The sequence below is a fragment of the Antechinus flavipes genome, chromosome 3, assembly GCF_016432865.1.
Source record: "Antechinus flavipes isolate AdamAnt ecotype Samford, QLD, Australia chromosome 3, AdamAnt_v2, whole genome shotgun sequence".
NCBI lineage: Eukaryota > Metazoa > Chordata > Mammalia > Dasyuromorphia > Dasyuridae > Antechinus > Antechinus flavipes.
In genome coordinates, this window is record NC_067400.1 from 534,490,653 (window position 1) to 534,505,526 (window position 14,874).

Sequence of the window (14,874 nt, forward strand, 5' to 3'; positions counted from 1 at the left end):
TAAATTTTGTAATTATATATAACTTATATTTTCCATAACCTGATTTCTTTCTGACCTAGACTTAACTTTGTTCAGGTCTATTGGTTTATTCTAATCTTGGTAGCAGGACACAGTATGATTTTTTTCTTTTCAGTCCACCCCCTCAACTTCATCTCATTGCTATCTCTTATTGTTCTAGGGAGTCCAGATTCCGGGATTTGGAACCTTCACTTTCGTAAGACAAAGACTTGATGTAGGAAACAATAAATTTATTCTACTTCAGAGGCCTGTGTTTGTGATGGCCGAGAAGTTTGCCCAAATGCATGGACTCAAACAAAACAAAATATTTACTCCTGGTAAATTTTTTTAAAGTTTAATTAAGCCAACTTTCCTTACTTGAATACAAATACAGGGTAAAACAAGAAAGGGCAAAATGTCATCAACATCTACTTTGTCTACTCCAATTTATGGATTGTAGCATGGATGATTCATTTAATCAGCAAACACTTAATAAGTATCCACTGGGTCTCATAGAACAATACCTTGGGTGTCCTGGAGGAGACAATATATTTTAGGGAAAAGATGCTAGTAGTTTAATAGCTCTATCTTACAGTCTATTATATAATAGTATAACTATGTAATAAATTATAATAATACAGTTTACAGAATAATTGCATTAAGAAATTACTGTTCCAATGCCATATAGGGTCAAAAGAATTTTACTTTGCCAGGTATGCCAGGGATTGGGGCCCTATGGTGAATTAATGATATTTAAAAATCTGTCCACATATTTAAATATTAATATTGGAGATTGTGTTATAGAGATGGGAACTAATGAGGCTATATGGTCCCCCAAAGTCATCCCCCCTCTTGTAAATGGAGCTATAGATATTTCTTGGAGGACATTATTTCTTCTTCTAGGCACCATTCCCAAAGGGTTTATCTTCAAGTAAGTTACATTTACTCTTTTGGACTAAGCCCTTTGGTAGTTGGAAAATGGTTGTTAGCTATTATCTCCCCAGTAAGAATTCTTCAGCAGAGTTAACACACTTGGGGTCACCATATTTTCACCTTCATTGTACATTATTCCTCTTCCATCTTTTCTTTGTACTTTACACATACAAAACTACCTGCCAACTCCTTGACTTTGTAATGGGCTGGAATACACTCTTTCCTCCCTTCTGACTCAGGGAATCAAGCTCTTCCTTTAAATAACAATCTTTTACTTCATTAAGTTTTTATCCTTACAGTTGTTAGTACCCCCTCTTCCTAGTTACTTTGTCTTGTATTTATTTTCTTTATATTTAATATGTGTAAACTTAAATATTTGCCATTTGTTTTCCTATTAGGATATAAGCTCCTTGAAAAGTAGGTATTATTGCTCCATTCTTTGCACTACTATCCCCAATAACTAGAACATATGTGTTTAGTAAAAGCTTTACCTTATGATTAATTGATCTTTCTGGAGCTCAGTTCCTCATCTCTATATAATCCCACCTTTCCAGAATATCCTCCAATTTGCACGTATAGCTGTAGAGCCACACTTTTAAAACTATTTTTTTTGGGTCCCTGCCAGTTATATTCACCTTTAACAAATAGCCAGTTGACACAGTTAGCTTAAAGCAAAGGCAAACAGCATAGCTAAAGCAATGGTAGCAAAATATACCCTCCATAAACCTCCGAGGTATGCTTTAAAAAAAATGCCTATGATATCCTTACAAAAAGTGGGAATACATATAGAGTGCAATGATATAGAAACACACCTGTAAGTTACACATGGAACCAAAGCAACTCACAACTCTGAAACTGCAGTTGTTCCTCTTGAATATAGCATATTTGCTAGAGGTAACTTTGGACCTATTCTCTTTCACAGATCAATTGGATTTCACAGTTACACTTGTTAGGGCTCCTTTATGCTGAGTGCAATTTTTCCTGTTAGTTGAGTTCCACTGCTATAAGGCACCGTTACCAATGAGGACATGTAGAAAAATCTACTTTTCTCCATTGCATTTTGTAAGACTTGTAAGGGAAAAGGCAAAAAGTAATCCCTTTTCAGAGATTAATCCTTCCTCCATAGCTTCTATTGTCAGAGATGGATCTTTCTCAAATGACAGAACTTCTACCTGAAACAGATTGCTTGATTTAAAAAAAATTTTTTTATTATAACTTTTTTTATTGACAGAGCCCATACCTGGGTAATTTTTTTTTTTACAACATTATCCTTTGCACTCACTTCCGACTTTTTCCCTCCCTCCCTTCACCCCTCTCCCCCAGAATGACAAGCAGTCCTATACAAGTTAAACATGTTACAGTGTAGCTTGATTTTATTTTAAAAGGTTTATTTTGTTTTCAGTAAGCATAAACCATTTTTCTTTTGCTTCAACCTCCCCACCCCATTAAAAAAAAAGAAAAACAAAAATTAAGTTTTTGTAATAAATATGCATGGTCAAATGGAACAAATTCCTGCATTGGACATGTCTATATATCTTTCTGCATCAGTCTATCAATTCTATTGAGAATTTGGTAACATGCTTCAGTGTATTGATCCTTTGGAATTAAGGATAGTCATTGCATTGATTTCAAACATGTTTATACTTTTGTTATTATATAAATTGTTCTAGTTTGGCTTGCTTCACACAGTATCAGTTAAAAAAAGGTTTTTTTCAAAAATCATACCTTTCACAATTTCTTAAGAGTACAATAGTATTCTACTACATTCCTTATACCATAATTTTTTCTGTATTCCTTTCTATTTAGCCTACCCCTTCCCTTTTTGCTTTTTCTCTCCCACTTTTCAATGAAGTGGGAGAAGTTTCTCTGTAAACTGAATATGTCTAATATTTTCTCTTTGAGCCAATTCTGAGGAGAGTAAGCTTCACACTATATTTATCCCCCCTCTCTCATAATTTTTTCAATAATCCTCCAATTGATGGATATTCCCTTAGTTCTGTTTTTTTTTAACACCACAAAAAAGCTGCTATAAATATTTTTGCCCATATGTGTCTTTTTTTCCCTTCTAATCTCTCTGGGGATAAACCTAGTAGTTGTGTTATTGGGTCAGAAGGTATGTACTGTTTAATAAATATTGATTCATAATTCCAAATTGCTTTCCAGAATGGTTATTTAGCTTATTTTCCCTAGTGTTATTCAGGATTAAGAAGTGAAAGAGGTTGTTTTGCATATTACTTAGAAAACTTGGAAGAATATATATACACATATGTATAAGTATATTATATATTTATAATTATATATACACAATGAATATTTATTTCAAAAAGGTGCTGGTTCCTGAAATTCCTCATAAGTATTTCTTAAAATAAAGTACTTTTCTCTTCTTGCCTCTGTTCATTATGCTAGATACTTGGGATACAAAATCAAAATGAAATATTCTCTACTAAGTGATAAGATATTAGGATGCTTACATTTTAAAATTTTGCATGTGTAATCCTTAGGAAGCACACTATAAACAAACTATTTGTAAAACATTTTGAATTATTAAGCACAGATGAGATAGCTGTTTATGAAAAATATATGATCCATATCCTAATTTTCTCTCCCATTTATTTTTCCCCCTACTCAGGTGATATCCCAGTCGTTCAGCTTAACTTCGTCATGATATCCCTGGAGGGTCCTTTTAACAGGGATGTGGTGGAAGGATGTGTGAAGGAAACATTACTCTTTTTATCCCGATCCATTTCTGTCAAACAAAATGTGGAATTTACATTCAAGGGAATAGGGGTCCTTATGATTAGAGACAGCAAAGTGAAGATGAGGTTTTATAAGGACTTCCTGTGTGCCATGGATGGAAGTGGGAATCTGGTTAAAGCTCTTTCAAATGTAAATTGGTTTCTTCCTTTTTCTAACTACCTCTCCCAAATGGTGCCAGTGAATTAATGAATTATATAATGAATTCTCAGTGAATTTTCTTAGAGTAGGGCATACTCTTACTCCTCTAGAATGAGCCCTACTCTTAAGAAAAGCTCAAGTTGAGAGGATCATAGAATTTCAAGCTGGGTGGAACATTAGAGGTCATCTAGTCTAATTTCCTCATTTTTTACAGATGATGAAACTGAGAATTTAAGTGACTTGATAAAAATTCTATGGCTGACAAATGGTAGAATTCCAGATTTAAATTTTATTCCTAATCCATTTTACCATTGTCATAATGGGCTCCTTTAATAAGAACTTTCTTAAGATTTTCCAAGTCTTCACTTTATTAATCACTTAGTAGAAAGGCTTGTGGGTTGGCAACTTTTGTTTAGCAACATAGGATTTGGAACTGAAAGTGACCAGTTTAGTTATCTTATTTTAATTGATGAGGAAACTGAGGCTAAAGAATTTGATCATTGTTACATAAGTAATAAAAATGGCAGGATCCAAACACAACTTCCTAAACACTCAAATGCATTTTTCTTTCCACTATGGAAATTCATTTCCACTATAAGTCATTGCCAACTGAAGATATATCATAAATGAGGAAAACCATATTTCATAGGATGACTCTAGTCAGATCATCATAGTCCAACTTCCTCATTTTATAAGTGAGCTCAACCCAGAGAAGTTCATTGATCTAACCAAGGTCATGTGTGGCAAGGTTGCAGATTAGGATACCTAAGTGATATTCTTAGTTCTATCACTAGGTTTGATACCTTGGGCAAATTATTTCTCTCTAGGCTTACTAGATTTTCTCATCTGGCAAATTTGAGTCTTGTATTATAAGGTCTCAGAAGTCCTTTCTGACTCTGACATTTGATTATTAAGTCTAATGTAGCATTAGACTGTTTAACAGATTTATTGATGACAGAAAATTCATAGATGATGTGCATCATATTTAAAAAGGACACAAAACTGGAAGAAATAATGAATTCATAGGAAGACAGGATCCAAAAGGATCTTGACATGTTAGAACAGAGCTTCTAGAGCAAGTGTGTCATGGACCTGTTGAACAGTTAGTCTGTTAAGTAATGGGTACCTCAGAAGAATATTTTTAAATGCAGCAAAAAGCTAAGGAAATCTTGCAGCTTGATGCTGCTTAATATAACAAGGGCTTCATCAAGAGATTCTAGGAATAAGATAATAGTCACTTTTCTTCAGAACTCATTGGGAGTGCTGTGTGTATTTATGGATGCCACAGTTGAAGTATATTGGCAAACTGGAGACTAACTAGATCAGTGCAGCTAGGATGACAAAGGGCCTTGAAAAACTGAGAATATTTAGCTAAAAAAAAATGACACATGAAGCAATGGAGTAGCTGTTTTCAAGTATTTTAGGGGAGGGCATGGAGGGGAGATTACAATGTAAATTTAAAAAAAGTTGTAAAAGATGATAAAAATTTGGCAACTAGCCACGATTCAGTGGACTTTTATCTTTTAGTCTACTGCAATTCCTATTAGATTGTTAAAAAAAAAAATCTTTGTTTTCTGGGGTAAAAATGAGCATTTAAAAAAAATCTTTGTCATTGTGGTACAGAGGCCTGGGACTTCGGACTCAGTGATGTCTATCAGAGATGGCACTGCACAGCGTCCTTACAGCGTATGTGCTTTCCCAAGGTGAGTATAGCCCTTGAGTTCTCTCACACACAAACATTTACTCTACCTCTTCTGACCCATTTGTTTTGATTTCCGGGATTACTTTGGCTGTCTGGGTCCTAACTCATCCTCACCATCCCTTCCCAGCTAAAACCAAACTCCATCTAGTCCAGCTCAGAGCTTTCCTGAGACTTGAGTCTCAATAAGGGTTGACAAAGTGGATGCTGCAGCCAGTCTACAGAATCAGGAAATGAGAGAAGGGATAGTGAGTGGTTAATGAAGATCACATGAAAAAATGTGTGGAATGCTTTGCAAATCTTCAAACATCATATTAATATCGATATAAAATATATGAGAGAAAATATTCAGATTATAGTTCCATTCTTCTCTGTCCTAGGACACTCCTCCCCATCATTTAAGGAAGGTAAGCTAGAGAATCCTCTAAAGGCGATCTGATAGCTAGAGAACTCATTGATTAGCTAAAGAACCTTCCAAAGGAAAATAACCAAGATGGTGAAAGGCTTATTAAAGAACCTTCCAAAGGAAAATAACCAAGATGGTGAAACACTTATTGATTAAAGAACCTTCCAAAGGAAAATAACCAAGATGGTGAAAGGCTTATTGATTAAAGAACCTTCCAAAGGAAAATAACCAAGATGGTCAAAGGCTTTCAAGACCATGTCATAAGAGAATAGATTGGAGGAAGTTGATATACCTAGACACTCTTCCTAAAAGTTCTGTATGGGATAAATAGAGAATTATAGTCTGTTAGTGGTGATGGAGGGTACCTTAAAATTATCTACTTCAATCTCCTCATTCACTGGAGATCAAAATGGGCTTAGAAAGAAGATAAGACTAGAATGTAGCTAGTTTAAAGGCAGAATTAGTGCCAGGACTTAGGTCCTCTGATTCCTGCCCCAAGTTTTTATTTCACTCTGTTTACTTTTTAAAATTAAAATTAAATTTAACAAAATTAAAATAAATTTTGTTTTGGAATTGTTCTTGAAAGACTTTGTGATAACCTTTGAAATATAGTTTAGGCCATCATCATTGACCAAGTACTACAGTACTGTGATTAGGGACATGAGGCCCTAAAGCCAGATGTATGTAAGAGTCTTAGAGGTTAATGGGAGACTTATCAATGGACTTATTAATCCACCAAAGAATGCCAATGTCGTGTCATTACATAGGTATTCTTTTTGAGTGACTCTAGTCCCAGAACTCTGCGCATATTCCTTGTTTCAAAGGTCATTACCATCTTTCCACACACCCCTATATTAATGATTTTATGTGCATGAGCGCATATATGTGTGTGTGGGTGTGTGTGTTGTGTACATTTGTATGCAGGTATAGTATGGTGAGAAGGCATAGTTTCTAACAATGTTCTTCCAACAAGGCTATATATTTTTTCCAAATCTACTCAATAATCACTCATTTCTATTATGTACCTCTATAGAGATACATAGAATAGAGGAACAGGAAAACAGAAACTTCAAATGAAAAGCTTTTTTTTTTTTTTTTAAAGAAAAAATAGCTGGCTGTTTTGTGTAATATGTATTTGTGATAATAGAGCCATGCTAGTTATTGGGTGTATGTAGCACATTGTGCCAGGAGATAGAAAATAGTTTAGTCTTAGTTCTAATCTGTTTTGTTATGAACCAGATTTATTTGACCTCTTTAGGACTCAATTTCCTCATCTGTAAAATGAGGGATTGGACTAGATGATTTCAAAGGTCCCTTCTGTATTCTAACATCGCTAATTCTGATATGTAATCCATTTTTGTATGTGTGCTATTATTGCGTTAAAAACATCTTTTCAATTCTATAGTCTTGGTTTTGTGTTCTAATAACGTATATTCTAAGGTCCTTTTCATCCTGTGTCCAGTGTTCCAAGATTCTGATTTCTAAGCTTACCTTCTAGTTTCTAACATTATGTTTGTGGTCTAACATTCTTTGTTTCAATGTCTCTTCTAGCTTTAACATTCTCTATTGAGTTTTAACATTTTATATTCTGAGGTCCCTTCTAGCTCTGACATTTTGTGGTTCATGGATCTGGTGGATTTTAAAAGAGCAATAGTACTCAACCTTTCTAAGGACATTATTTTTCACTTTAAATTTCTACCTGAGAGTTTGCAAGAGGTAAAGGGGCACACAACTCTGTGTTGTGGCTCTCCACAGTATATGAGACTATCTTGGGTTTACTTCTAGGATTGAGTCCAAAGATTCAGAAACAAAACCAGCTATAGAAACCATCCAAGAAGATGAACCGACTGGCCTTCAAGAGTCTAAGAACAAAGACCAGGGAGAAAAAGAAGAAGTCAGAGGTATGTGAATGATGTCTGTACATCCCGTTAATTTTTAAATAGTATTTTATTTTTCCAAGTACATGCAAAAATACTTTTCAACATTTACCTTTGGAGAAGTAGTCAGAGATTCGTGAATGATGTCTGTGTACGTCCTATTACTCCCTCACCACAGGATATTGAAAGATGTTGCTGAGTGACTCTTGTAACTATAGCAAATTAATTGTAATAATTTTTAAAATAGTATTTTATTTTTTCAAATACATGCAAAGATAGTTTTCAACATTTACCTTTGTAAAACCTCATGTTCCAAATTTTTCTCCCTTCCCTTTCCTCCCCTCCCCAACATAGCAAGCAATATGATATAGGTTAAACATGTGCAATTCTGCAAAACATTTCCATATGTATCAAATTCCTCAAGAAAAATCTGATCAAAAGGGAAAAAACCTGAGAGAGGGGAAAAAAACCGAAGCAAACAACAAAAAGGTGAAATACTATATACTTTGATCCACATTCAATCTTCATACATCTTCATCTATTTGCGGATGACATAACATTTTCCATCCCAAGTCTGTGAATTGTTTTGAATCACCTCATTGTGTGTGTGTGTGTGTGTGTGTGTGTGTGTGTGTGTATTTGCATTATAAAATATATAATTGCATATATATATGTAATATTCTGGTTAGCACTCTGGAGGTCTCGGTACCAGCCCTGTTTTCAGCAGAATAGCCACCACGAGAATAGTCAAGGATAAAGTCCAAAGTCTTTATTATCTCCTTCACAGTCTGTCTCCTTTGGCTGGGCCCGGCTTGCTTGTTGGTGGTCTTCTGGAATGGGTCTTGGTTTTAGTGAGGAAGGCAGGAGAGCCACCATGAGGGTCTCTATCTTGAAGTCTGTCTCTGGCTGAGTTTGTCCCCAGTTTATATGCTCTATTACAATTACATCATTACAGTATTCTGAGTATAAACCAATCATTATATCACTAGGGAACCATTTTTGTTGTAAGATTAAATCAATCTGAACTAGAGAAGTCACATGCTAAACTATAAACTAGATAACCATTGTCTTATCAATTCCACTGAGTTAACGCCTTGTTTAAATCAGTCATATATATATATATAAAATACCTAATTCTGACAGGTCATTTTCTTCCTTCTCTTTAATAGGAAGCTTGTTCTTTTGCTTTCCTCCAGAAAGTAGAATCTTCTTTTTAGCCTTAGCCCCCTTTCAGGTCAATTAATTAAGAGGTAGAGAGCAGTTAGAATAGACAAAAATAGACACATCTCGTCTTTCTAAAGAAATGAGATGGGCACCTCTTTCCATGAAGAATTTCTGATTTAGAGAGCAAGGAATGGAGTAATAGGGAAACAAGTTGCACCCAAATTGTCAAAAAGCTAGCTAACAAGGTGACTGGAGGAAGGATGGTTTCCGGTTTTGTTTGCTTTTTTATAGTAGTACCTGAGGCAGTGGAATCTTACAGGAGAGAAGTCCTGTTAGTGGAAAGAACTTCAGAAGAAAACATGTTAATAAACAACATGTGAGAACCTTTAGAACATAGAATGTGAGGGCTGGAAAATATCTTTAAGATCTTTCAGTCCAGAGCTGCTTAATGTTTTTTGTCATGGACTTTTTGGGCAATATGGTGATACTTAAGGGTTCTTTTTAGAATAATGGTTTAAATGATGAAATAAAATGCATAAGATTGCAAAGGAAGCCAATTATATTGTAATAGTTATCAACATACATTAAAAATTCACTAGACAATGGGTTAAAACTGCTTGCTTTAGTCAACTCCTTTATTTTATAGATCAGAGAAAGAGATCCAAAAGAGATGAATTCCTTTTTAAAGACTACATAGCTGGTTAGTGGTAGAACTAACTCTAAAACCAAGGTCAATTCCCTTTTGATAATGTATTCATGACTCTGGAAACCCTATGCAATTAACACATGAATACACACATATAGCAAATATATACACACACGTGTGTTTATATGTGTGTATGTATATATGTAATATATAAAATTTTTATGTATGGGAGGCATCTTGGAACAGTGGAAAGGGTGATAAATGTATATCTAAAAAAGAAAGCATTGGACTATATAACTTCTGACATATCTTCTAGCTCTAAATCTATGAGCTTATGGTCAGGCCCACATATATATTTGAACCAGATCTGAAGTTATGTGTATATATGTCTGTATATTTGTGCATTATGTATTTATGCATATACATGTATACATATATACATGTTTAGGGACTAATATACATGCATATTTCTGTATATACACACACAATCTCATATAAACCCAGGTGTGGTACTAGCCTTTGGAAAATGATGAAATGGGCAGAGTAATTATCACATAGATCTAAGCTATCTTTGGCTTCCTTCCCATTTGGGTTTTATCGTTTCTGTTTCCCATCCCAACATCCAGAACCTCATAAACTGCTCCCTGCTTCCACTATCCACACAGTTATCCCCCATATTATCCCACAATGAAATACCCAATTCTGTTCTCATTATACTTGAATGCTTACCCTTGCCTCTCCTAACCCCTAACTCATTATCAGAAACAATTATCTCCTGGTCCTTTTGCTAATAGACTTCCTGCATCACAAGGCTAAAGTAATATTCAGGTATACTGTGATATTATTAAAGATAATAATTTAGTGAATTGTCTTTAGTTAAAATATTTGCCTTTTAACCTAAATTTTCCAGAGCTTTTCCAGAGCTGGGGCAGTTAGTTGGTGCAGTGGATAGAGCACGAGCCCTGGAGTCAGGAGGATCTAGTTCAAATCTGGTCTCAGACACTTAACACTTTCTAACTGTGTGACCCTGGCAAGTCACTTAACCCCAATTGCTTCAGCAAGAAAAACAAACAAAAATTTTCCAGAGTTACAGTGCCTCAATCCATGCAAAAGAGTATTCTTTGGATGAGTTAGATGGCCTCCAAGATCCCTTTCAGCTTTTAGATTCTATGATTATATAACTGAAAATTTTAAGCAGAATAATTGGACACACAGGGAAAATTATTTTATGGGCATAACTGTGCCTTTCACTCTCTGCCCCTGCTTTGTGTTTGTCAATGTGTCTCTCATTTCTGGAACAGTAGTAAAGAAATTCTCTTTAGAAGATGTAAGAATTACAATTTTGGTTTCCAGTTTCTAGTTTTTTCAGGAAGAGTGTAAGAAGTATTGCAATTTTGTGATTCATTTGTCACCACTCTATTTCAAATCCTTTTAAAATTAAATTTCTTTGTTCTCAGGTCAGGTCATATTAATGTGAGGTTTAAAATTCCTTTCATCAGCTTTTCATCTTCATCTTAAAAGCACCTCGTTAGATGGTTGTGTAACAGCCATAATTACTGCAGAGAATCTGCCTCTGCATTGGGTGAAGAAAGGTTCTGTGACTTGCCCTGTTATCATCAACTCACATCTTGGCTTAGAAATCTTCCATGCATTCTAATTGCTTAGCAAACATAGAACAAAAATTTATAGGATAAAGTCCAAACCTCCTTGTTGTTGTTGAGTTATTTTTTAGTTGTGTCCAACTCTTTGTGATCTCATTTGGAGTTTTCTTAACAAAGATACTGAAGTGAGTGGTTTGCCATTTCCTTCTCTAACTTATTTTATAAATGAGAAAACTGAATTAAACTGACTTGCCCAGAGTTACACAGATAGTATATGTCTGAGGTCAGATTTCAAAATTTGGAAAAATGAGCCTTACTGATTCTAGGTCTGGCATTCTACTTATTACACTAACCACTCTAAACCTCCTTCCTTAGCCCTCCATTATATCCAGTTCCTATTGCTTCCCCTATAGAAAATGTCCACTTTAGTCAAATTTATCCATTCATTATATATCACCATAGCTTGGGCTTTTTTGGCCCCTGTGCTTGTTTCTTACATTACTTTCATTAAATTAAATTAAATTTTATTTTTAGGTTCATATTCTCTTCCTTCCTCCCCCTATTATCCCTATTATCCCACCTTAAAAAAAGCAAGGGGAAAAAACTGTTATTCAGAAAGTGTCAAAAAGCCCCAAATTCCTATCTCCCCCTCTCCTTCCCTGCCAAACATGCCTCAATCTGTGCACTCTTTCTGGAAGTGAGTAGCAAGCTTCGTGAGTCCTGTGGAATTGTGGCTGGTCATTGTGTCCACATTATGTCTTTTCTTCCTGGGATGTATTCCCTCCCTGCCATGCACTGACTCTCAACCTACTTTTCCTTCAAGGTCCAATTCTACCTCTTCCAGGAAGAAATCTTTTCTTCCTCTAAATTCATATCACTTAACATCTGTACTATTCGTTTAGTAGTGGTATCTTATTTTTGCTAAGGCAGCTCAGTGGTGATTAGATAGAACTGTAGGCCTGGATTTAGGGAAAATGAAAAGTGTCCAGTCTCAGGCACTTAACAATATATGACTCAGTTTCTTCATCTGTAAAATGAGCTGGAGAAAGAAATGACAAATTACTATAGTATCTTTGCCATCAAAACTTCAAGTGGAGTCAAAAGAGGTTCGATCCAATGAAATACATTTACTTTTGCAGCTTTGAACCATTACTGATATTTAACTAATCATATATTTATGTCTTATATGTCTTATATCACTAACTATATTAAAAGCTTTTTGAGGGTAGCACTCACTGTCTTGTATATTATATATCTTTGAATTTCCTCCAGTCCCTTGAGTGTAGTAGGCACCCATTAAATATTTGCTGATTGACTACGATGGGGTAAAAAACATCAATTTAAGATGATGAGAGTGTCATCCAATCTCAGAATCTAGCATTCCACAAATAATGGAATTTACTTGACTTAATATCCAGGTGAGAATGGAAAATTCATATTTAAAATGAATTTTAAAATCTGCTTTGGGGCCTTCTATTTCTCTTTATTCTTCATTTTACAGAGAGTATTTCAGCCAAGAGGCTCCGAGCAAGGCAAGCCATCTCTCCTGTCAAAGTGACAGGAATCAACTTGATAGACCGGGTAGAGAAGAACAATAGTCTAAAACCTTCAGCTCCTGAAAGGTGAGTCATTCGCTAAGAGTCCTAAAAATGGTATTTTTTAAAAAAAATTGACATTTCTCTCGCATACTTAAAGAATGAGTCATTTTTAAAAATCTTAACATTTCACTCACGTGGCACTAAGTTTAGGAATGTAATCTGTTGACAGCAACTGAGGCTAAGCCTTTGTTTTGTGAACTAATTTTATGTTTGGACCATATTTTTGATGGGAACTTCACTCTTTAGTCCTCCTTCATGAATATTTTCAGTTAGAAAATATTCATAAGGGTGTCGTGTCTCCTCAGTGTGATGTTAGTCAGGAGATCTCTTCCTAACTTGGTCTAGGACTTCTGGATAGAGTGATAAATAAAAGGGCACCATTCTATAATAGAAAGAGCACCATACTTAACGGGGAACAGAACATCTGTATCCGAATCCTAGTTTTTCTGTCTATTGGACGTGTGACCTGACCTGGACAGTTCATTTTATTCTATAGGTTTCTGTTTTTCTTATAGTAAAATGGATATAATACTTCTTGATATAATACTACTTAATACTCTACCTACCTTAGACAGTGGTTTAAAATATTATGTAAAAAGTAAAATCCTGTTAAATCCTTAGGTGGACAAGTTACACAGAAGAAATGAAAATTTCAGATCTTAACCACTGGCAAAAAAATATCTTGTCATGGAAGAATATTACAAAGTTGTCCAAAGTCTTGTTACTGTTACTATGTCTTAGAATTTTATATATAAATTTGTCCTCATTCTACTTTTTCAGGCTAATTAAATATTATTTCACTTTGTGTACTCTTACCATTAAGCCAAACTGACCTCCTTTCTTTTCCTCATCTACAGTCCTCCATTTTCCATTTCAGTATTTTTGCATTGGTTGTACCCTATGGCTGTAGTATACTCCTTTGACTCTGTCTCTGGGAGTCTGGGGTTTCCTTTAAGACTCAAGCCTTAAACCTTCTGAATGAAGCTTTTCCTGGTTCCTCTTTTTCTCAGGTGCTACTGACTTTCCCATACCTCCATTTTCTTATATGTGATTTTTTGATGTTTCATGCATGCTTATTTTTGTGTATATTTTTCTCCCCTCTCCATCCCATTAGAATGTAATTTTGAGATTAGTCATATATAACAGACTGCCTCAAAGTGAGAAGAAAGATATATAGAACTACTCATTGTGGTTAACCTTAATGAATTAAATAGTCTCCAGGATTGAAAACAACATTATATCCCTTAGTATGGGAAAAATATATAAGGATTGTTTCATTTTTTTGTATTTTTGTCATCAGAACCTACTACATTGCCTGCCACATAAAAAGCACTTTCTAAATAAATGCTTGTTAATTGATTTATAGAGTATTATTTATATAAATCCATATATAATCTATGGAAAAATTTGTCCTTATTGTTCTATTTTTCTGTCATCAGAATCATCAATATTTTGTATTTAGATTATTAAAGCAATCTCCTATATTCCTCTTTTGTTTCCTAGTTTTTTTCTCTTTTGCTGTATCCATTTATCCTAAAGTTACCAATATTCCTTTCTGAAAAAGGGCACTGATTCTTATTCAATGTGAAAATTAGTAAACTAAAAATTCCCATTCCTGTGAAATGAGAAATTTCATGTTCATACAAATGTTTTTTTGAAGATATCAATGTTAAATAAAATAGTCCTTTACTGTTTAAAAATGTTTACTCTCTATCTAGAAGAACATGTTTGTGCCAAGTTTTGTTTCCCAGTGGTAGAAGATAAGGCATTAATAACAAGGTGGTGGTGCTTGGGGAGATTATTTTAAAAGTCCAGAAAAATTTGACTCACAACTATCCCAAGGTATTTGAAACATTGCAATTCTTGGGACAAAAAGTTATTAATCTGGAGAGAATTTTTTTCCACAGACTAATAATATAACCCATATTCCTCTCAAGACAAGCAGTGATCATTGACCTCTCCTTGGGTGGGGAGGATTATCTTTGAGAGGGTGGTTAACTTTTTAGTTTTCTTTCTCTAGTTATGCTATATTAGTGCTTTCAGTGGTGAAGTTTTTTT

The 14,874-nt window shown here is 34.6% G+C and overlaps 1 protein-coding gene across 1 annotated transcript in view; it reads left to right on the plus strand.

The window, feature by feature from the left end:
• Positions 1-14,874, plus strand: part of CCDC81 (coiled-coil domain containing 81) — a 70,754-nt gene that overhangs the window by 26,893 nt on the left and 28,987 nt on the right. The window contains exons 3-7 of the mRNA XM_051987287.1: positions 179-335; positions 3,560-3,816; positions 5,449-5,528; positions 7,716-7,831; positions 12,720-12,840. Of these exons, the coding sequence (XP_051843247.1) occupies positions 179-335; positions 3,560-3,816; positions 5,449-5,528; positions 7,716-7,831; positions 12,720-12,840 (731 nt within the window). The remainder of the gene's footprint in view (positions 1-178; positions 336-3,559; positions 3,817-5,448; positions 5,529-7,715; positions 7,832-12,719; positions 12,841-14,874) is intronic.